This window comes from Drosophila arizonae, chromosome X, assembly GCF_054131065.1.
Source record: "Drosophila arizonae isolate 15081-1271.41 chromosome X, UAZ_ARI_1.0, whole genome shotgun sequence".
Classification (NCBI taxonomy): Eukaryota; Metazoa; Arthropoda; class Insecta; order Diptera; family Drosophilidae; genus Drosophila; species Drosophila arizonae.
Genome location: NC_142927.1, coordinates 31,437,415 through 31,461,452, shown reverse-complemented (window position 1 = coordinate 31,461,452; position 24,038 = coordinate 31,437,415). Strand labels below are relative to the sequence as shown.

General features: G+C 37.7%; 1 protein-coding gene across 6 annotated transcripts in view; it reads left to right on the top strand.

Moving 5' to 3' along the window:
- Positions 1-16,729, top strand: part of bves (popeye domain cAMP effector bves) — a 38,863-nt gene extending 22,134 nt beyond the window's left edge. The window contains exons 4-10 of one of the 6 annotated variants that reach the window (XR_016271422.1): positions 6,568-6,725; positions 6,785-6,887; positions 6,942-7,091; positions 7,173-7,314; positions 10,380-14,017; positions 14,522-14,554; positions 16,451-16,729. Coding sequence is in view for 5 of the 6 variants with exons in the window: in XM_089476090.1 (XP_089332216.1) it covers positions 6,568-6,725; positions 6,785-6,887; positions 6,942-7,091; positions 7,173-7,314; positions 10,380-10,585 (759 nt within the window). In the remaining variant the exon portion in view is untranslated. The other 5 variants (XM_089476093.1, XM_089476094.1, XM_089476091.1 and 2 more) reach the window with 5 other exon arrangements.
- The last annotated feature ends 7,309 nt before the right edge of the window (positions 16,730-24,038 follow it).

The following is a 24,038-nucleotide window of genomic DNA, read 5'->3' as shown; positions in this document are numbered from 1 at the left end:
TTGTCGCTCAGAAGTGCGGACGTGCCTCGTTGGCATGCGCGTCATACAACCTGTTGTTGCAGGGATTTCGATACCCAAAAATACCTGCGCACACACACATATACGACCAACTCTCCCGCTCCCACCACCCACCTACTCGGCAAATAGCCAGTCATAAGTTTTTCTCGGTCTTAGACGTTTGCGTCAGCAGCAGCAGCATCAACAGCAGCAGCAGTATCAGCAGCAGAAATATCACCATCAGCGATATCTTCGTCAGTCATCAGCTGTCTCTTTGCGCATATGGCATCCGTCCAAATGGTTTCCCTTATCTTTAGTTTGAGCAGCAGTTTTTTGGGGCTCGGTTCGTTTTGTTTCGTTCCGTTTCGGATCTATTGCGATGTCGCGCGCTTTCGCTCACTCATGTTTGGCTGTTAGACGGCAACGGGGGCTGTAGATCGCTACGAAGGGGGTGTGGTCAATACAGGCCACGTGACCGGCGGACGTGCGGCGGCGCGTGAATCACATGGAAAAATTCGCCACAGTTGATTAGCCAATTTGATTAGCGCTGATGAAAGAAATGCGCGATCAGAGTATATTGGTCATGAATAATCGAATCGCTCAAGGTTCGCTCATAACCGCTCCGCTCTAGCTCCTTCGCCCATCTTTAGCACCTACCTGCTTGTTTTCCTCTCAGTATTATCAAGTAAGAGTGCTCTAGTCGAGACTGCTCGACTAGGAGATACCCTAAACGCTGCAAACTGATATTCTAATCATTCCTCTTCATATTTTATGCATAATTGTACGTCGGGTACATACGATTCTACATGCACAATTTCAACTAACTAGCTCTTATATCTTCTGAGATCTCGTTTATACGGACGGACGAAGGGACAGGGCTATATCGACTCAGCTCTTCGCCCTGATCAAGAATATATATATTCTTTATGGGCCTGCTATGATTCCTTCTGCCTGTTACATACTTTTAACAAAACCATTATACCCTGACTTCCCATTGGAAATGAGGTCAGGGTATACAAAGTGTCGATTGCGTTGCTATTCGTTCGCTCTTAGTCGCGCTCTTTTCGATGCTTTTATGCACGGACATATATATTTACATGCATGCTTGCACACATGCATATGTAAGTACATATTTATATTATGTACATACATATATATGCACGTGCATACAAATCAATGCACGTATATTTCAATCATGTTTACGTCTTGTTCTTTCGCGTTCATATCTTTTCGCTTTTTATACCCTGAACCCATTTTCAATGGGAAATCAGGGTATAATGGTTTTGTTGAAATGTATGTAACAGGCAGAAGGAGGCGTGGCAGACCCCACAAAGTATATATATTCTTGATCAGGGTGACGGCCTGAGTTGATTTGGCCCTGTCCGTCTGTCGGTCTGTCCGTATGTTTGAACGTGTCGATTTCCGAAGATATAAGAGCTAGAGACTTGAATTTTTTTTATACAGCGCGGATGTCGAGTTTGCTTTTAAGATTCGATAAATCAACCCGTTATTTTTTTATCGTATAAAAACTTTCAAGTTCAAGTCAGATGCCAGTATAGCTAATTGTGAATGATTTTTAATTTTTTTAAATTTGTCTAATATTCAATAGAATATGTAGATCATATGCTGAAAGTTTCATTAAATTCCGTTAAGTCAATCGACGTCAAAAAATAATAAAATGTTTGGCCAATTAACAAACGCACGTGCAGCAGCTACAACAGTCTTCGTCTACGTGTGCACACATACAATCAAACTTCTTCCAGAACATTCTTACAATCTACTAGATGGCGCTACAGCAGTGAACCTATTTCAGTTTTGACAACGGACCTTCAAAAAGTGAGGTGGCGTTGTGAGTAGCGGCATGGCGCTCGATCGAGAAGACTCGGGTTCGAACCCCGAGCGCGCAACTGGTACTATTTTTTTAAATTGTTTCAAAATATTTATATATTTAATTAAATGGGGTTTCTATATCATTAATATCTTTAAATACATCGAAATTGAAATTTTAGCCATACTAAATGTGCATTTTTATTTGTTCGGTTCAGGGTAGTATCTAGTCGAGCACTCTCGATTAGAGTTTTCTTAGTTGTTTAGAATTATGTAAATTGCATAGTTTGCATTATGGCCATGGACATACTGTTTTTGTCTGTCAGTCTACCTCTTCCTTCTTCTATGTGCTTCGCAGTTTGGATTTTGTGCATCTCATCATTATACCACGAAGTTTCCCAGCGTACTCTTACATGCTATCAAATAACAAGAGAGCTACTGCCTCTGCCTCTCGTTTTCCTTTTGCTGCCATCTTAGCTTTTGCGTTTGTCTGCATTTTGCGCTGCTCAGCATTATATTGCATTTCTTGTTGGCGCTGCTGCTCTATCTGATAAGTCCGCGGCGAGGGCTAACAAGCGGCGATCACACCGTCGTGTCGCTAACTCCCATCTGCCCTGGCTTCTACTGCGTCCTCTGCGGTGTCTGTTATCTGTGTGTGCCTATGGCTGTAAACAGCTGATTGTATAGCCAACTTGTATACGAAATTGATCGAAATTTTTGTTTACAGCTAGCAACAGCTAGCAAATAAAGAATTACTAGAAAGCAATCCAAGTTAACAATGCTCAAATCAGCTTTAACCGACTGCTAAACACTTCGTAAACACTACTAAATTGCTGCAAAACGAATTTGTCATCTATGAAGAAAACATTTCATGGATGTGAAGCGCAAGTGTGAAGACGAAGCAGTGACTAAAACCGTGAACTAAGCTTGAGAAAATTACTTATAAAAGCTATATGTATATATTTCTAAAGACAGAATATACAACTTTCCTGCCATTTCGCAGTTGCACCAATGGTGTGTGGAATTTTTTTTCTGTTCCCTTTTTACTTTTAAGATAAAGAGAGAGAGAGAGAGAAAGAGAGAGAGAGAGAGAGAGAGATACGTAATTTCTCTTTGAGCGCTAACAGCTTATCAATAGAGTAGCGCAACGGGTTCAGTTCAATGGCTCTTGGTACAGCTCAGTTGTTGACTGGGTAGCTGGGTAGAGCTCACCAATATGGGCATGTCTATGCATTGTTCGCATCTCTCTCTCTCTCTCTCTGTCTCTCTCTGTGCTCGTGAGTATGTGAGTACATATATACGCGTAGCATTCAGGCAGGTCAGTTTTAAAGCGCTCTCGAGAGTCGTCAAGGAATAAACAGTGCCATGACAACAGTGGATTGGAATAGATCAAGTTATCTAGGCAATACTGAAATGTGCGACAAAATAAAAGTGGGTAAAAGTCTGTAATGGGAAATGATGCGTGGGCTGTGGAGCACTTTGTCCTGGAGCCAATGGCAAAATTAATCATTGTCTTCATTATGGAAATGGAAGTAAATAAATACAAATGTCTGAAAACTCAATGAGTGATTTATTGTTGTTTATTCGCACTGTTTCGCTCCACAACTTAACTATTCAAGCAGAGTATCTGCTCTTCGTTTATGCTGCTGTTCATTCGTCTGTAACTGTTCTTCTGGTTCATTTTGCACGCAATTGGTCAATGGCCGTTATTTTTTTCGTGTCAAACGGTGGGCAGCAACTTTTTGTTTGTTTGTTTGTTGTTTTTTTTTTTTTGTGCTTATATTTGTTTTCATTGAATTAAATTGCAAATTGAGTGGCGCAACGGATTTTGTTTTGCTTATCTGCCCATTACGTATGTATGTAGATGATCGCACGCAGCAACAGCCATTCTCAGTAATTCATCTTCATCAGCAACAGCCAGAAAGCTAATCTCATTTGACTCGCACACTTACTCATTTGACTCACACGCGCAGTTGGTGCGAGCATGAGAGCGTTGCCTGAGAGTGCGAGGGAGAGGCAGGCGCTGTTACGCTTTGTAGATTTACTGTTCCGTTCCAGCTCGGTTCATTTAAGCCTGATCTCTTTAGCTCTTTTGAAGAGCATCGCCGTAGCTGCTAGCTGCGCGGTCTCCACTCACTGCCTGGTGGCTCAACGTGGTGATCGCTGGTGTACGTGACTTTAGCATCAGCGGCGATGTCCGCCGACGCTGTTGCTGCAGGCACTGCTGTTGCAAATCTCGCGCCACATGTGGCAAGCCGGTCAGCCCCAACGACAACAACAACAACAACAACAACAACAACAACAACAACGGCAACGAATAAACCTGCCCAGATTACAATTTGTCCGCTGTTAAGCTAAACTCTTGATTATTTTACTTATTTATTTGGATATACATAGCATGTGTATGTGTGTTTGGATGCTTGTATATGTATGTATACATAAAGAGGATAGGCAAAAAAAAAAAAAGCAAAGCATGAAACGAAAGCGCAGCTCATTACGTTAACCATTTAATACTCTACATTTGAAGTTCACAAAGTATTATTTGTGTTAGATTTGTGCAGATCATCGATATATTGACCTAAAAGGTTTTGAGAAAAGCTCAACTGGAATTGTTTATTACTATCCTTATATCAAAGTTCATTGTAGAAACTTGAATACTGATTTGACAAGTCTTAGATATTCAATATTTGTCGATTTTCGAATAATCAGTAAAGTTAATGTTAAAGGTACATAACCAATATAGACTTTGGCTATCCTTATGTCAAAGTCCATGTGAAGCCCATAAGCATGACGATGATGCTCAATTATTAGCAGAGCATTTTAGAAACTGCTGAAGTTTCATGTCGCAGCTTGATTACTGCCATGTGCCCCGCCTCGGAGGTGGTGCCGACGCCGGTGGTGCCGGTGGCGGATACTCGTATTGGATATCTAGTGTCAGCGTAAGCTGAATCGCTCAATAAACATATTTTTTTGCATGGCAACGGACGACCGAAAATCCGCTAACCGAATACCGTCGCTTAGCACTGGCCATGTGTTAAGGCCATGTGATTATGTTTGGCCCCTTTAATACCGCCCGCTGCTCTGTGCTCAATGGCGATCGTTAGACACATGATTTTATTAGCATATACCTCTTTGGAGAGTCTAGCAGGCTGATTGGCACGACAATGTCTTCCAGAGATTTGATCGGTCGGCATGCGAGATCTTGGAAGGAAAACAATCAACATGTTGAACAGCAATCGATGTGACAAGCAATCGGAGATCAGCGTTCCATCAATATCATCATAATCATAACAGTCAGTTAGGTTCCCTTGACAGGCAGTCTGGATCTGAATGCAGATCTATTCGCAGAGATCGCCATTGAAAACTTCAGTTTTAAATAATTCGTCAGCTAACACATCTGAACTTTATTATTTATGTATTTTCATTTCATTTCGTTTCCTCAATTCCCCAGTGAGATCAATGATAGCGAATGGCTAGACTCTTAGTCTTTCAGCAGTTCGAATTTTATTAGATTTAACTCTCGGTGATCTTCATATCAGCATATGAATAGCAATCGTTGATTGTGATCAGTTCACCTTTAATGCTCCAGAATATCAATTTATGGCCACTATATTGTCTATTGGTGCTAGCATTTAGGCGTGTCGATGCAGTCACTCTGATACCATTTAATGTCACAATTTACAGAGGATGAGGTCGAAATATTAAATTTTCATTTATTTTCTGCTTACACGAGATACAGCACATGCACACACGCACAGGTATACGCATGCACGCATGAACACGCATTGGCTGCAGTGGTGGTTTATTATGGGAACTTAATTGTTTACTAACTCTTCTTGTAAATGGACTATTTTCATGAAACGTTCTAAATTTAAAATAGATATGAAACATTTCAAATTTGACGACTCTAGCTCTACATGTGTAGGAGATATAATTTCATAGCTATTTTTCTATAAGGATTTTAATCGATAACAAACTAACGGAAAAGATAATTATTTTTGGAGAACAACTCGATATGCTCGTGATTACACGGACCTAGAAAAAAAATCAAGTCTCTAACTCATATCTTCTATGATCGACGCGCTTAAGCATATGATCAGACGGACGGACAGGGCTCAGCCGAGTCCGTTTTATGCAGCCTGCCACGCCTCCTTCTGTCATACCATTACATTTAATAAAACCATTATACCCCGATTTCCCATTGAAAATGAGTTCAGGGTATATTGGTTAGCCTATGACACCCAACTAAAGTTGCTAATATACGTCAGTGTACGTATTATTATCGGGCTGCCTGATCAATCATGATAATCATTTAATGTATAAGGTACGCAATATTCCGACCTTGTGTAAATAAGTATCATAAGCTGTCAGGGAGCCTAATATATGTGTATAGCCTATATTCTGAAGATTTTAACCGATTTAGGTTTTCTGATTAAAGCATTCGTGACAATCTCCGAGTGGGGAAGCCAGGTAATAATCCAAGGGTCTGAAAGGCTTTCAAAAGATCGCATGGTCGTAGGTCTGGCCAATTGGCAAAAATACATTAAAATCGAAATCGAAATCGTTCTCGACGCGTGATCCAATTTATGAGCAATGCGTGTAATTATGAACTAGATAAGATATTACGAGGGGTCTGTTCGTATAATTGCCATCTTTATCGATAAGAGAGCGCCCCTTGGCGAATTTTTATGGCTCGCACATTAATGATATCCGTCTCTCTCTTTGTTTCTATCTCTGTCGCAGATGTACGTGGCGCTGTTTCAGCCGCTGCACGTGACGCGTCAACAATTTCGCAAGGTGCTCAACTGCATGAAGGTGATACGTGGACTGAAGTACCAGGAGGTCTATGCACAGGAGAAGGTTACCAAAGTTGACAGCCTGTCACTGGTGCTCAGTGGCAAGTGAGTGACGATCCGATAATATCGCCGCTCGATACTAATCGGTTCATGTGTGTTCACAGATTGGTCGTATCGCAGCATCAGCGGGCGCTGCACATTGTGTTTCCCCATCAGTTCCTAGACTCGCCAGAGTGGTTTGGCGTCTCGACCGATGACTACTTTCAGGTAAGCAAGTGGCGCTTTGGCCAGTAGCGATAGCTTATTGAACCTTGCACACAGGTGTCCATAATGGCCATGGAGGAGTCGCGCGTACTCATCTGGCATCGGGACAAGCTCAAGCTGTCCATCATGGCCGAGCCGTTCCTGCAAACTGTATTTGACCACATATTGGGCCGCGATGTGGTGAAAAAGCTAATGCAGGTGACACAGGTGACAATTGTAGCATATACAGATGTTTATGTACTACAGTAGACGGTGCGTGACTGAATTGAAATTTGTGATTGCCAACAGGTGAGCGAGTCAATAGCCAGCAACGGTTTCCTGCCCTCGGGCGGCTATGCGGAGGATGCCGAGGACAAGCCCATGCTCATACTGAAGAAGAGCGTCGATGTGGGCCACGGACTGACGGCCCTAATCAATCGTCAGCTGCAAGGTGAGCTAACAGTGGTTTATACCTTTATTATCTCACATTCGTTCGCTCGTTCGCTTTTTTCTCTGTCTATCTCCCTTTCAATTTCTCTTTCTGTCTTTCTCTTGCTGAAAGTTTGTTTTTGTGTAAAATCATCAGCTATGAATCTTTGATATAAATAAATATTTATCATGCCTCTTGCTGTTTTGCACGCTGTGAATGGGGTGCGGTCTTGTTGCATGCTACATGAAGAAAAACAAAGTTAAAAAAGAGTCTTACAAAAACAAAAAGATTTCATTTTCTCAATAATTAAAAAAATTGTCTTGCTTAGATTTATTTGTTTTTAATTGTTTTTTTTTGTTTTTGTTTTTTTTTGTTTTGTTTTTTTTGTTTACTTGTTTTATTTGTTGCATTCTGATTATTATTTGATTAACTGTACAACTTGTTGATGTTTCTGTTCGTTTTTTACAATTCGCTATCTAATTTTAGAAGAGCATGTTCCTTTACTTGGTCGCACGTACAAGCACACTAAGCAGCAGCTGCCGCCGACGCCGCCAGATGGCGCCAGTTTGGCGGACACCAGCGTTGATCACTACGCCATCGCCGCCGCTGCAGCTGCTCGACACGATGGCAGCAAGCAGTCAAATTGAAGTCGAGTCCTGATCAAAGCAACTGCACACACACTCCCGCACACACAGACACAATCAAACACTATTGCTCACAGATATAACACCATTTGTATATGTATACCATCAGCGTCAACAACAGCCGCAACAACAGCAACAGCTGCCAGCACTGGCTTCAAAAGCGGCAATATTTGATAGAGCGCTAGCGAGCAGCTCTGCAGCATCTCGGCATCATTCACATCATCCACAATCGAAAGTCACCTATAGTAGCATTTATCATCGCTCATCACTCATCGATCATCGTTTGTCAGTTATCGTCATCGATCCCCACGCACTCGCTCTTCAATGTTTGTCTAAACTTTAAGCACACGGATTGAGATAAATTAAATAGAACTGTACAACTGATCGAACCAGCTGCTGTTGTCAGGCTCTTGTCAATTGCTTATCTCTCTGTTTAGTCTTAATATAAACAATCAACAAAAACTGAGAAAAAATCTAACAAAAAGTAACAAAACAAATACAAAATACAACAGTAAAGCAAGGAAATATCCACGTACGCATGTACGAATACAAGAACAATTAGTTTAAGGCTGGCGCTAAATAGGCATTCCCATTCAAGCAGATCTTCAAGTTGTAGCACTCAATTCTATTTACGTAGTCATTGATCATGCGCCCGCCGATTCGCTGTGCTTACCAGCGGAATTATAATCGAAACTGTTGTTAAAGCCTCTATGCCACAATGCGCTATTGCGCCACAGCATGTGATCTCCACCTGAGTCATAATCACTGATCGCCACTCCGCTGATTCTCATTGTAAAAGTTTTTCTCTGTTGGATGATCGTAGGCGTTACATTGAGTAACTGACTCGACATGACTGTAGAGTGATCATTGATCACATATCTCCGGTCTAGCACCATTTCTTTAGCAAATTATAAATCTATGTTTGTGGGTCAATTGTTCTTTCTAGCTATGTATATCATCGACTGAGTCACGATCGTCTTCTACTGATCCTACCTCCAATCTGTTTGTCGGTTTATAAATATGTTATAACATGGCTAAGATCTCAAGATCGTAGCCCTACCGCTCGGCCATATTTGAGTGATCACTGATCACTAATCAACAATTAATTCCTTTATCAAAGCTGCATATACAGTATATACACATATATGTATATGCAGGTATCCCTCGTATATTACGTTCCAGAAGAATTGCGCGTTATGTAAATCCGCGTTATCTAAAACATAGTTGTCATATAAATTTGGGGGTTAGGTTCCAAAAGGTTTTTTTTTTTTTTTCAATAAAATACATACAAAATAACAGATGCACATACAATACAATACAGCTCAATACAAGATATGAATAATAATACAAATGTACATACATTTGTATGTATTTCAAAATTCAAAAAACAAAATTAAAATAATTATGTGCACATTAAAAAATTTAAAAACAAATTAAAGGTTTATTAAAAACTTGATTGTTATTCTTCAAACTTCATATGGTAATTGATCTGTTTCACTGTCTTCAAAGATCTTTGCACGTTATAATTATGTATTTTCCCCTTCGCGTTATATAAGCCTAAAATTCGCGTTGTATTGAAATCTAATTTTCCCAAATCGCGTTATATCGAAATCGCGTTGTATATGCTCAATAAAGTAATTATAATATTAATTAATTAAATGCAATTTCTAAACTGTTTCGACTTCCGTTCCACATTTAATGGAAATTTTTAACTGTGCGGGCACATTAGCAATTTTTAGTTATAAATACATATATACATATGATATGTTTGTCTATCATTATCACATTTTTTTCTTTTTTTTATTGGATTTGCGCATTGTGTTCTTTTTTGTTAATGAGTTTGTTTTTGAATCGTTGATTGATTTGCATATTAATTCCATTTGAAATAAAAAAGAAAATGAAGCCTAATTAAAAGCGTAAATTAATTGTAATTAATATCTTTATCCACAAAGAAACGCGTACATTTATATAACATATAATAACCATATGCATACATATACATATGTATTTGCCCAATCCAAGGGCATATTTGTCGTTGTACATACATATATAAAACTGTATTTTATATAAATATTAACATATATACATAGTAATAAAATAAAATGTGGAATCAATGTGAATGTAAACAAGCCAAAAAGCAAACAAAATTAATAATAATAACTAAAGCTTGAAAATGCAGTTTAATTAATTTGTTTAATTGGTTTTTTGTTTTTGTTATTTAAGTCTCATGCACTTTGCTACCTGGGCTCGGACTCGGGTTTGCGTCTCAGCTAATTGAGCGTCGAGCGCATGCAAAGCACGTGCACGAACCCAAACGAATCGAGTTACGAAAGAAATACGAATGAAAAACAAGTAAAAATGCTCTAGTCGAGACTGCTCGACTACGAGATCCCCTGAACCCTTGGAGCAATAGCTATATCAATAATTTTTCGCGTCTTTCAGCTTACACAAGAAACACGCACGCACACACACACACACACACACACACATACAGACACACACACATACACACACACACATACACACTCACATACACACACACATACATACACACACATACACACACACACATACACACACACACACACACACACACATTTACACACACACGTACACAAACACATACACACACAAGCACCCACGCATAAACACGCATGGGCTGCAGTGTGCGCTTGCTATGAGAACTTTATTGTTTAATAATAATCATGCATATAAGCATACATTAAAAATGTGAAGACTCTAGCAAGGTGTAGAAGATATAATTTTATAACTGGTTTTCGATACGGTTTTTATCGATAAAAAAGATCGGGATGAGTTATCGATATTTAATGATAAACTCGATATCCGCGCTGTAAATACTGACATTTTAAAAAAGATTTGAAGTCTCTAAATCGACTCAGCTCGTCACCCCGATCAAGAATATATATACTTTGTGGGGTCTTCCACGCCTTCTTCTGCCTGATACATACATTTCAACAAAACCATTATACCCTGATTTCCCATTGAAAATGGGTTCAGGGTATAAAAAAAACAAAAAAAACAAATGGAACGAACGAACGTATCGCCACGAAACGCCTGCCTTTTGGGCCCATTGGCTGTTTGTCTATCATTAACATTAATTTTGCGTAAACGGCATTGATGTCTTTTTTATTTTAATTTTTTAATTTAATGAATAATAATAATAGTTATCATATTGCAGCAAAACATTTTTTGTATTTTAAAATAATTTTCCTATCGCTACGACCGCGATCAAGAATCACAACTTGTTTTTTATACCCTGAACCCATTGAAAATGGGAAATCAGGTTATAATGGTTTTGTGAAAAGTATGTAACAGGCAGAAGGAATCATCGCAGACCCCATAAAGTATATATATCCTTGATCAGCACGACGAGCTGAGCCCTGTCCCTCCGTCCTTCTGTATGAGCAAACCGATCTCAGAAGATATAAGAGCTAGAGAGCTGAAATTTGGCATGCATACTCGTGTATATCATAGGCAGTACAAGCTTATCTTTTTATCGAGAATAATTGAAAAATCGACTTGGTTTTTTCAGTCTAATTTGAGCACTTTTAGACTGGAGACTTCAAATTTGCGTTGTATATAAAGTTAACGGATACAAAGATTTTGTATATTACAGATTTTTTATACCAAGTACTAGAGACTTGTGCTTTGGAATGTATACATATTTTAACTATATGATCACGCTCTGAAAGTTTTATTAAGATAGTCTTGCTACAAGAGAAATTATTCAACTAATAAATTCTCATAATATTGCCTACGCTGCTTACTTCGCAGTTAGCAGAGCGCATGATATACGTGCGTGTGGATTCGTGTGTATGCATGTGTGCGTAAAAGAAGTGCAGAATGAGTAGAATATTAGCTTAGAGGGTTCAGGGTATCTCCCAGTCGAGCAGTCTCGACTGAAGCCTTCTTACTTGTTTCATTTTGGCTGCGTATGTATGCGGAGGGCCTTCTTCAGCCCCGAACCAGCCCTAGCCTGAGCACCGTTTCGCACCAGCCACGCAAGAGCTATAACAACAACACCAATAGCGATTATCAGCCTGAAGCGATCTGTAAATACTTTGGGCATGCCCATAAACAAACACACAAAGTGCAGCCGACGGAGGCTAACTGCTCTACTCGGGCAGCCGCTGCTTCGCCTTGCTGCTCACCCTGCCATAATGCAATTCATCGATTGTGTGTGTGATTGTCTGCCTATGCCCGTGTGTGTATGCTTAAGCCACGTGCCGTTACTAGTGTATAAAGTATGCAAACAACTATGCAAATTTATCATTTTAGTTTTTGTTTTGATAAACTTCCGTTTTATTTATACCTTGAACCCATTAAAAATGGGACATCAGGGTATAATGGTGTTGTTGAAATGTATGTGATAGGCAGAAGAAGGCGAGTGACAGACTCCACAAAGTATATATATTCTTTATCAGGGCGACGAGCTGAGTCGATTTAGCCCTGTCCGTCCGTATGTATGAACGCGTCGATTTCAGAAGATATAAGACCTAGAGAAATGTTTTTTCTAGGCTTGTGTATATCACGCGCATGTCGCATTTAAAAAAAAAAAACTCGATAGCTTGTCCCGTTATCTTGTTATCGATTTAAAACATTATCGAAAATCAGTAAAAAATGGATATCTCCTACATTTTTAGAGCTAGAGTCGCCAATTTTTATGCCCTGAATCCATTGAAAATGGGAAATCAGGGTATAATGGTTTGTGAAAAGTATGTAACAGGTAGAAGGAATCATCGCAGACCCCATAAAGTATATATATTCTTGATCAGCACGACGCGCTGAGTCGATATAGCCCTGTCCGTCTGTCCGTCCGTCCGTCCGACCGTCCGTATCAGCAAGCCGATTTCAGAAGATACAAGTTAGAAAGCTCTAGTCGAGACTGTCCGATTACGAGATTCCTTAAACCCTTTGAGCAACTGATATTTCAATAAATACTCGCATATGCACACATACACGCACTCACACAGACATACATACGTACGCACGCACAAACACGCATTGGCTGCAGTCTTGGCTTACTATGGGAAGCCATAGTTAAATAACTTTTCTTCATGAATTATGAATCTTCATGAATTATGAATATACCATAGATATGCATGTATTTGCCAAAGCACAAGTCCCTAGTATTTAACAAAAACCGAAATTGTATAAAATTCATTTAAGTATACATATAAAATTTGGAGACTCTACCTTTACAGATGTAGGAGATATACATTTATTACTGGTTTTCGATAATGTTTTTAATCGATAACAAAATAATGGGGCAAGGTATCGATATTTAAAGCAAAACTCGATATGCGCGTGCTATACAGGGACCTAGGAAAAAAAATTCAAGTCTCTAGCTCTTATATCTTCTGAGATCGACGTGTTTAAACATACGCACAGACGGACGAACGGACAGACGAACAGAGCTAAATCGGCTCAGCTCGTCACCCTGATCAAGAATATATATGTATACTTTTTGTAATTTACAGATTTTTGATACCACACCCCCTTCGCCCTCAATTTGTAAAACGTATTTGAAATACTAGAGACTTGTGGTTTGGAATGTATACATATTTTAACTATATGATCACGCTCTGAAAGTTTCATAAAGATAGTCTAACTACAAGAGAAATTATTCAACTAATAAATTCTTATAATATTGCCCACACTGCAGCGCAGCCTAAGCGCAGTTACTGCGCAGTCAGCAGAGCGCGTGAAATACGTGCGTGTGGATGCGTGTTTATGCATCTGTGCGTAAAAGAAGTGCAGAATGCAGTCTCGACTGGAGCCTTCATACTTGTAGTAAAAAAACTAAAACTTGAATCAAATTAGAAATACTCCTGAAAGCAGTAAATTGAATTGAATCGAATAAATTCTATGTTCATAGGCTAAGTAATTAATCTGCGATCAAAAGATTTGAAATTTAGTTAAATCCAAATTCCATTCATCAATATTCATAAAAATAATCTTTAAATAGTGAAATCAAAATGTGTGTGTGTGTTCGCATATGAATATCGCTCCCATGGCGCACTTAATAAACGAGCTGCCAATACAAGTATTTACGCAAGGTATTCGTCATTTCCAATTTGTTTATATAGAATATAGAAACTGTGTAAGCCCCCTCTCTGTTCCTTCATTATGTGCGTCTCGTCCTCTTTTCCACTGCTTTTTCTACTCTCTTTCAAATTTCTTTTATATATAATATGCTTTAGCTTTAAGACTTCATGTTCATCTATATACATATACATATGCTTTCATTAGTGTGTGTGTGTGAGAGCTCCGTCTGTTTGTGCTTTGCACTATTATCAATATTGTATATTATATTTTGGATTGTACGATGAATTTATGAATTTTTCCAATGATTTTCTTTTTGGGTGCCTATAATTTTGTCGTACTTGCTAATCGTAAAACGTCGATACTTTATACTTATATATATATATATAATAATATATTTATATAAATATATATATGTATATGTATCTCGTTCATATACGTATATCAACAACAACAATATCAACACCACTACCACCATTACAACCACCCAACAAAAACAACACGCAATGGTAAAACAGCTCTGCCCAGGATATCGAAGTATTATGATTGTGGTAAGTTTGCCTCTCCAGTAATCCAAAAGCTCCACAAAATTAACCCCTCCAAACACCCCACTCCTAGCCAGCGATCAAATACAAGTAGAAGTAGAATTAAATTCACATAGGTTATATATATGTTTAGTATATGCTAACTAAATGTATAAGCCTATGCCTAAACTGTCCTGTCTGTGCTTATCTGAATATGTATATATATATATATATATATATATATATATATATATATATATATATATATATATGTATAATCCTGTATTCATATATGTACTACTTATTTATCTTACTGTCTGTCTTTATTTACCTATCTATCTAGCTATATGATAGCCCATCTAGATATATATGCATATCCATTTATATCTATCAATTTCCTTTTATATTCATTTATATCGATAAGTATCAATCTATATCCATCTACTTAGGTATCGTAAACAAGTGCATCTAACTGCCTATCTATCGTATCTATCCATGTATATTTAAATCCATCTAACTATCGCTCTTTGTATCTGTAGTTATATATATATATATACATATATAGTTATCAGAGCTCGCTAATGATGGTTGATCGTTTTTTCGTATATGCTCTGCTTCGTATCGTAACCGATATGATCTTGCTCTGAGCGGCACTCTTTGTTTTGTTTATAATCGGTTTCGGTCTGACGCATTGGTCAGACGCATCGCGTAAAGACTTATACGATTTTCGCTCACACAAAGACTCTCAGCAAAAGACTGTTTGACTAAAAAACGCCACAGAAATGATCTTTGCCTTCGTGTACAGGCATACATGCATACATAAAAGAACGCAACAATCGCGTGTGATTACCCATACATACGCAAAAAACTGTTTGCTTAATTTAACTCAAGCAAACGATCAGAGACTGACTTGAGCGAAACGAAAACAGAAATAACAATCTCGCTCAGAGCGTGAGCAGACCTAAACCAGTCGCGACAAAATCAGTTTCTGAATCTTTTTGATTGTGTCAGTGAAAGACACTTATTTGAAGACAACGAAAAAGTGTCAACTGTTATCTGTTATATATATATATATATATATATATATATATATATATATATATATATATATATATATATATATATATACAGTAGAATCCGGTTATAGCGACACTCAAGGGACCGTCGATTTTATGTCGCTATACCCGGAGAACGCTTTAACCAGAAAAGTAAAAAATATTTTAGCTTTTACAATACAAAAATTTAAATATTTAATCAAAACAATCATTTTTTATAAACTTATTTCAATAACATGGTTTAAAAACATTTATGTGACGTTGGCATTGTACTTTGTTTCTCTCCCTCTCCCTGTCTAAGCAGCATTTGTGGCGTTGCTAAGCACACAAGGAAGGGTACTGATCACTGATCAATACATACATGTATACATTTCTAACAGTCTTTTTATGCTGAAATTTGTTGTCATTATTTCGCGATTTTTTTTATCACGTTGTAAACCCCGGTAATTGACTCAAAAATATGAAAAAAATCGTCGGCATAAGCGGATTGTCATTAAAAGCGGAGAGTCTTTCATATAAGTTTGTATGGGGACCAAACAAGACATCGAATTTTCGTCGACATAACCGGTTGGACGGTTGGTTTAAGCGGAGTCGTTATAACCGGATTCTACTATATATATATATATAAATATATATATATATATATATATATATATATTATGTATTTCTTATAGATTGCATGCTCGATGTGATATATTACTTTGTAAACAGATTTTTTTTAATTGTGTGAGTTCATAAAACTGTTGCAACATTATTTTCAGTGCATTTTGAGGTTTCCCACTCCATATATAAATATTTAGTTAAACACTCTTATTAAACTTGAAATTACAAGAAAAAAACAAAATATTTTTGTAACTTTCCATTACAGCTGGGGATCCGAATTCCTGGCGTTTGGGGCGGATCGACGAGACTGATCATGAAACGGCCGTGTGAAAGCGCCTCTGCATATGGATTATACCTACATATATGTATAGTTAATTATATAGTTATATATATATGCACATAGAGTAGTGCAGAAGAAATGACAATGTTTGGACTTGTGTTTTTTGAGTATTATTAGTGGTATTATCTAGGCAATACGCATACGAATTATAGATGCATTGTATGTTGATTTTATATAAATATCTAAATATATAAAAGAAAATCATGTTATGTGTTACAACACTTATAACTCGAGATCTGCTGGACCAATTTTCATGGTTTTTGATTTTTTGGATTTGTCTCCGCCCTGATCAGGAGAGTACATCTTAAAAATTACTACAAAATTGACGAATATTTGAAAAACGCGCTATTTTCCCTAAAGGTTCCTTAATTTCGGAGCTGTCAAATTTTTATTGAGAATTTACCCAGTAGGCTTGATAACAGTGACAGTTTTCGGTCCTGCTCTTATGTTAAACAAATATTCATTCATATTCTGGTAGGTACGGTTACATTTGTTTGTCTTAGACATTAATTTGTGTAAATGATGTATTAAGTTAAAGATTCATTATACAGTTTAACAAAAGTTTAAATGTCTTTTCATAGGTTGTCTCGATTGTTTTATGTGGTTTTGTCCGAGTGCATATTCAGTATTACTACGAGTATTAATAAAAATGTCGCGTCCTAGAAGATCTAGTTTTTCCCATCGGACCCGTAATGCAATTAGGCAACGGAATATCGCGAGTCAATTATCTGACAAAGAAGGAGCAGAGCGCCGCGTTAGTATGCAGCAAAGAAGGGCCTTAATTCGAAGAGAGGCAGCCCGTGAAACGGCAATATGAAATGGTTCACGTATTGATTTGAATCGAGCAGCGTTTCGATATGATTGCACCTTGCATAGTTTAGTTTGCATTGGTCCAATGGACGTTGTCTGCCAGCATTGTGGCGCATTGAAGTTTGCTGTTGAAACGCCCGGTGTGTGCTGCCATAGTGGTAAAGTGACATTGCCATTAGTGGTCCCGCCACCAAAGCCATTGCGTTCCTGCTAAAATCACATTTTATAGCGAACACTCAAAAATACAATGTCTTTTTCCACGTGTAAAGATAAGCCAAATAATGAGCAATCGAATACAATAGTAGGTTACTGTTTATCACCAAACAGTTTTTATACCCTGAACCCATTAAAAATGAGAAATCAGGGTATAATGGTCTTGTTAAAAGTATGTAACAGGCAGAAGGAGGGGTGGCAGACCCCACAAAGGATCAGGGCGACGAGATGAGTCGATTTGGCCCTGTCCGTCTGTCCGTCCGTCCGTCTCACCGTCTGCCCGTATGTTTGAACGCGTCGATCTCAGAAGATATAATTAGATTAATTATGATTAGCAGACAAAAATGCCACGAAAACGCAAGGGGGCTAATTTGAGTCATCGAACACTCAGATAGGATAGAAGAAGCACAAAGATCAGATGATCAGAGCAATGCAGATGTCCGTGTAAGCATGGCGCAGTTACGTGCATCACAATTGCAAGAAGCACTAGATAAGCGAAACCAGCAAAGACAATTAGAACTAAGAGAAGCACGCAGATTCGTAGTCAACAGCCGTAGAGGAATTGACCGACAACGTCAACATATTACAACATATTTTTACAAATTTATTTTAAGGGTGGCGAGGACGCCGAACGCGCACTCGCCAGTCGCGTGGATGCCCGTTGCAAGTATAATCACTCAATTCACCTTTTGCAACGTTCTGACAGTTCCGAAATTAAAAAACTTTTAGGGAAAATAACGCATTTTCAAGTATTCGTCAATTTTTCAGTATTCTTAAGATATATTCCGCTATTCGGGGCATAGACAAATCCAACAAATCAAAAACCATGAAAATTGGTCCAGTAGATCTCGAGTTATAAGTTTTGTAACAAACCCGACTTTGTTTTATATATATAGAGACTGCTAGGCGGTACCACTAACCACACACTGGTTAGTGGCGGTTCGATGTTCGCCGGGTCAACTAGTATATGTATACATATATACAATATACATATATATATGTATATATTGATTGATTGAGCAAATGTATTTTTTTAACAAAAACAAAACCAAACTTAGAAACTTAAGCATTACACTACACATTAATGAAATATATACAAATAACAATAGTTTGTACGTACAAACGTACATACATCCACACACACACATGTGGGTTAAGTAAATCTAAGCGATATAATATTTAATATTTAATTGTATGTAGCAAATAAACAGATTGTTTTATTATTGTATTTAGAACTGAAGCTTAAGCAACTGCATGTGGCACGGTGCAAACAAAAAGTGATTCAATTTTTTATTTTGTGTACACTTTTCCAAATATTTCATCTGAAACTAGAACACAAATCGAACCAAAATTCTCATTTTGTTTTCTTTAATATAAACCCCAAAAACCTTAAAGTATGCTGCACGAAATGCAAACGGCTTTTAATAATCCAAGAAATTGGCTGTGCTAAACCGACAAATGGGAGCGAGCACAATATTTTCGATATCCTTTTTAAATTTTAGAAAAATTATTTCTGGTCATTGAATAACGAACATTTGAAAATCGGCTACCACAAATTGTAAGCTGAAGGCACATGCTTTTCGAACATAACAGCTGACTTTAACAACTGTTATGATTAACAGTGGACTGTTATTTCATATTTTGGGCACTGCACTATGGGTCAAACGCCCGATTTTTTGGAATTAATTAATAACTTTTAAATCAGTAAAGATAATTCAATTTGTTTTTTTGCATTTGACTTTTGTTTGCAACACGCATTTGTGATGAAAAAATGGGCGTGGTATCGCCCCTCTTTCATATTATTAGCTGTCATAACTTTTTTGCTTTTTAAGTTATTTACACCAAATTTACATATTAGATGTGTTTTCATGTTTTAAAGAATCTGTAAAAAAATTATCAAAATCGGTTAACTACATCATATACTTTTTATATGTAGAAGTTGAGAAAAATTTTTTTCAAGGAGTAAAAGGTTATATTTTATGATCTTAAGAACAAATAACATTAAAATATATCTCTTTTATTGCTAATCATCGTATTCTTCATTATCTGAAGCTAGCATGCCATAAACCTCAAAATTTGAAGTGTCCTGCCTTTCGAACAGGCTTATTTCCTCTTCCTCACCTGCGACGAGTTTAGTTGCTGAAAAATGAAATTGCGCAAAAAGTGCGCAAAAGTGCACGTTGAACTTATAGATCTTAGCTCGGAATTGAATACTTTATAAGATGGGCGTAAATTCATCGCTACAAAATGCTACAAGCACAAGTTTTCTCTTATCAAAGACAAAATTTTTTTTTTTTTTACTGATGTCAAAAGCAGCTTTTTGACTTACTCAAAACTTCACATCACATAAAGATTTTGGACAATACAAACACGTAAAAACAAAGAACAAGCCCGATTCTATATTTTCCACCACAAATTTTGATCTAATTGCCATTATTTTTATTTCAATTGGCGATTGAAATTCATATAAAGTTTTTACAAAACTGATGATGTGCGTGTCATGCATAACAGCTCTGTTTAACAGCAGTTTTGTTAGCAGATCGCGCCTCTGTTAAGATTCTGAGTATGTAACATTTATATATAGAGTATTTCTAATAGATTGGCATTAAAATTTTGTAAATTTTTTCAACTTGAAAATACGACTTTTTTCCAAAAAATCGGGCTTTTGACCCATAGTGCACTGTACCTTAAAGTTTGGGGTTTTATTAAGATGTTAACATAAAAAAATAATACATTTTAATACTTCGAAAAAACGACTAAATACCCGGAAAACGGCAAAATTTCCCATAGTGCAATTTACACAGTCAAGGCCTAAATCTATTGCATACTTTTGGGCAGCCCGCATTCTCACCTCCTTTCCCAACATAAATAAAAACGAAAACAAAAAACAAAAACCATCCCCCAGCCCACCCAAGTTGAGGAGTAACGAAAAAAATAGGTAAATATGCCATCTCATGTATGAAAATTAAGTATTAATAAGAATATTGTTGCAAATGATTTAAAGAATTATTAGGAATGAAATAAATAAATGTATAATTATTGTTTTTGGCATGAATGGATTTTTGTCAATCAAAATTAGCATTAGAGAATTTAAAGACACAAAAAAAACAACACAAAATTAAAAATAGCAAAGAATAAGTAAATGAAATGCTGTTTAATTGAATATTTAGATAGAAATTCGAATTATGAAATATGAGATATATAATGAAATCAACTAAATGAACAATTTAATAACGAACAACTATGAAATAAACTAACAAGAATAACTGAGCAACAAACTGAATTTACTTGAGTGTGTTTATTGAATCATTTTATTTTAGTCTAAAAGTTCCTACATACGGCTCAATATAATATAATGTTACTCACTGTATACACACAGCCATACGAGGTATTGAATTAAAGACAGTGGCGAGTTTTATGGTGTATGGTGGTAAGGTGTTTCTAACAAACCACTTGCAGCCGGTAACCAATCTCATGATTTTATTTTGGATGGAAATATCTCCATATTGGCGCAATAATCTGTTTATAAATTGTCACCTTATTAGTGAGTGATAATTTACTGCGCGAGCCGAGGAGCCAATAGTGCTTCTTCACAGCCGCACGTAAGCGCATTATGTCCTTGGAAAAGGTGAGTCTGCGATCCAGTATCACTCCGATATATTTGGCATCATTCGCCTGCCGCACTGGATCTTCTTCCAAGAGTACGGCTGGCGGCGTTCTCCGCATCAACGTATATAAAACATTAGCCAATTTGCTGAAGTTGATGGCAATGTTCCATCGCCTTGCCCAGTCGGCAAATTTTGTTGCATAATCTTGGATGTCGTTAGCTGCATCGACTGCGAAATACTCATTCACACCCATCAGCAATTTATTAGCTAAGTTTAGATCTAATACTGAATAAAATTCAGTTTTTCCCGATTTTCCATACCCTCTACTAGGCATAGACACCTCATTTTTGGTAAGTTTTTAGAACAAGCTAACGGTACCCTAACTGCAAAATTTTAATGCTTAGCTCAAAAAATGTGAAAACTACAGGTTATCTTTCGATATGCCACGCTCCTAAAGTGGCGTAGCAATTATCTTTGGGTAATCGATAGAGGAGGTTACTAGTAATTCAACTATCTAAATTTGAAGCCTTTAGCTTTTATAGTTTCAGATATATAAACTTTTGCGGTTTGCCACGCCCCCTGTGGGTGGACATAAATCTGTTTTTGGTCTTGGGTGGTCAGGCCGAGAATATGTATCATATTTCAAGTCTCTAGCATCAATACTGCCTAAAATATAGCAGAATTTGAAAAATCACTAAATCTTCAGAGCCGATTTGTCACGCCCCTACTGTTCGTGGACATATAGTTTTTCATTATTCTTAACTTTCAAATTTCAAGTCTCTGGCTTCAATAGCGCCGAAATAAACTGCGTTCATATGGACAGACGGAGGGACGGACAGCAAGACGGACATTGCACTAGACCAATATACTAATTCACGGACAGACGGACGGACGAACAGATAGACGGACAGGGCTAAATCAATTTAGCTCGTCCTTCTGCCTGTTACGTACATTTCAACAAAACCATTATAACCTGATTTCCCATTGAAATTGTATAAAAATAACCCTTCCGATGCCATTCGGCTACGATGCACATATCTTCGACCCGACCAGAGTACATATTGCATAGGTTGCTTTCCCGTGGATCGAAGCAACATGGAGAGCGGTGCCTCCCTCTCACTCTAGAGTCCGTCTTGGAGCAGCGGACTTAACTTATATGTATATATATGTCGAAGCGCAAGTAGTATAAATATGTCGGCGTGTTCGATGACTGGGTATGGTGATTGCCTTGGTCTCACAGCTTGGGTGCGCAGCTTGCAAAGTGAAGTTGCTAGAGCATTTAGTGTGCAGCATGCGATTGCATATGGCTTTGCTATTTTGTGTGTTTCGTGACGGTTGTAATGGTCGGTTATGTTTTATAATATGGAAAAGTCTCGTTATAGCGAGACGACAGCATATGTAGCTGTCGTGGAGTGTGGTTCAGTGGTAGACACAAGAAATTAGAGATACAAAAAAATCAGAATCGGCCACTGAAACTCGCTGCGCTCAGGAAAACTGTTTGCTCTGACAAAACGATTTGCTCCGATACATGTACTATATACATATTTATAATCTTTAGTCGGCTTCTCTTAGTCCACAGACAATCATAATAATCTTTTCACTCAGTGACATCCTCTACTAATGCCTGGCTGAACCGTCTATACGGGTTTTTCGCATTAGTCATCAAATCATTTGAGATTTATGTGACATTTCTTCTATATGCAGAAACAAAGCGATGAATCGACTATCGCGTTTCTAACTTGTATACCCTGAACCCATTTTCAACGGGACATCAGGATAGATTGGCTTTATTAAATGTATGTAACAGGCAGACGGAGGCGTAGCAGACCCCATAAAGTATATTAGAACGACGAGCTGAGTCGAGTTAGTCCTGTCCATCCGTCCGTCTGTACGTATGCTTGAACAAGTCGATCTCAGTGGTTATCACGCGCATATATACATATATAAAATTCTTGTGTCACGGTATTTGTTGCCAAACTCCTCAGAAACGGTTCGACCGATTCTCACGAAATTGTGTGCAGGTCGGGTAGATGTGAGAATCGGCCAACACCTATTTTTATACCCTGAACCCATTTTCAATGGGAAATCAGGGTATAATGGTTTTGTTAAATGCATGTAACAGACAGAAGGAGGCGTGGCAGACCCCACAAAGTATATATATTCTTGATCAGGGCAACGAGCTTAGTCGATTTGGCCCTGTCCGTCTGTCTGGCCGTCCGTCTGTCCGTTTGTCCGTATGTATGAACGCGTCGGTTTTAGAAGATATAAGAGCTAGACTTTAAATTTTTTTGTAAATGTCCGTATTAACAGCGCAGATATCGAGTTTATCATTCAAAATCGATAACTCATCCCGATCTTTTTTATCGATAAAAAACCTTGTCGAAAAAATAAAAAAGATTATATATTCTACACCTTTATTGCTAGAGTCTCCAAATTTGTAATGTAGGCTTATATGCAATTTATGCAGTTTCGGTTTTTATTAAAATTTACCCCCCATCTCTATGTCCACCCCCTCACCCTCACATTTGTAAAAGGCGTATTTCAAATACTGGAGACTTGCGCTTTAGCAAATACATACATATCCATTATAATCCTAATCTGTAAGTTTCATGAAGATCGTATGTCCACAAAAAAGTTATTAAACAATTAATTTCTCATAGTAAGCGCACACTGCAGCCCATGCGTGTTTATGCTTGTGTGTATGTGTGTGTATGCGTGTGTGTGTATGTATGTCTGCGTGTGCGTGGTTGCGTGTGTATGTGTGCGCGTGGTTCTTGTGTAAGCTGAAATACGCGAAAAATTATTGAAATAGCTATTGCTTCAAGGGTTCAGAAATCGTAGTCGAGCAGGCGCGACTAGAGCTTTCTTACTTGTTTTCTTTC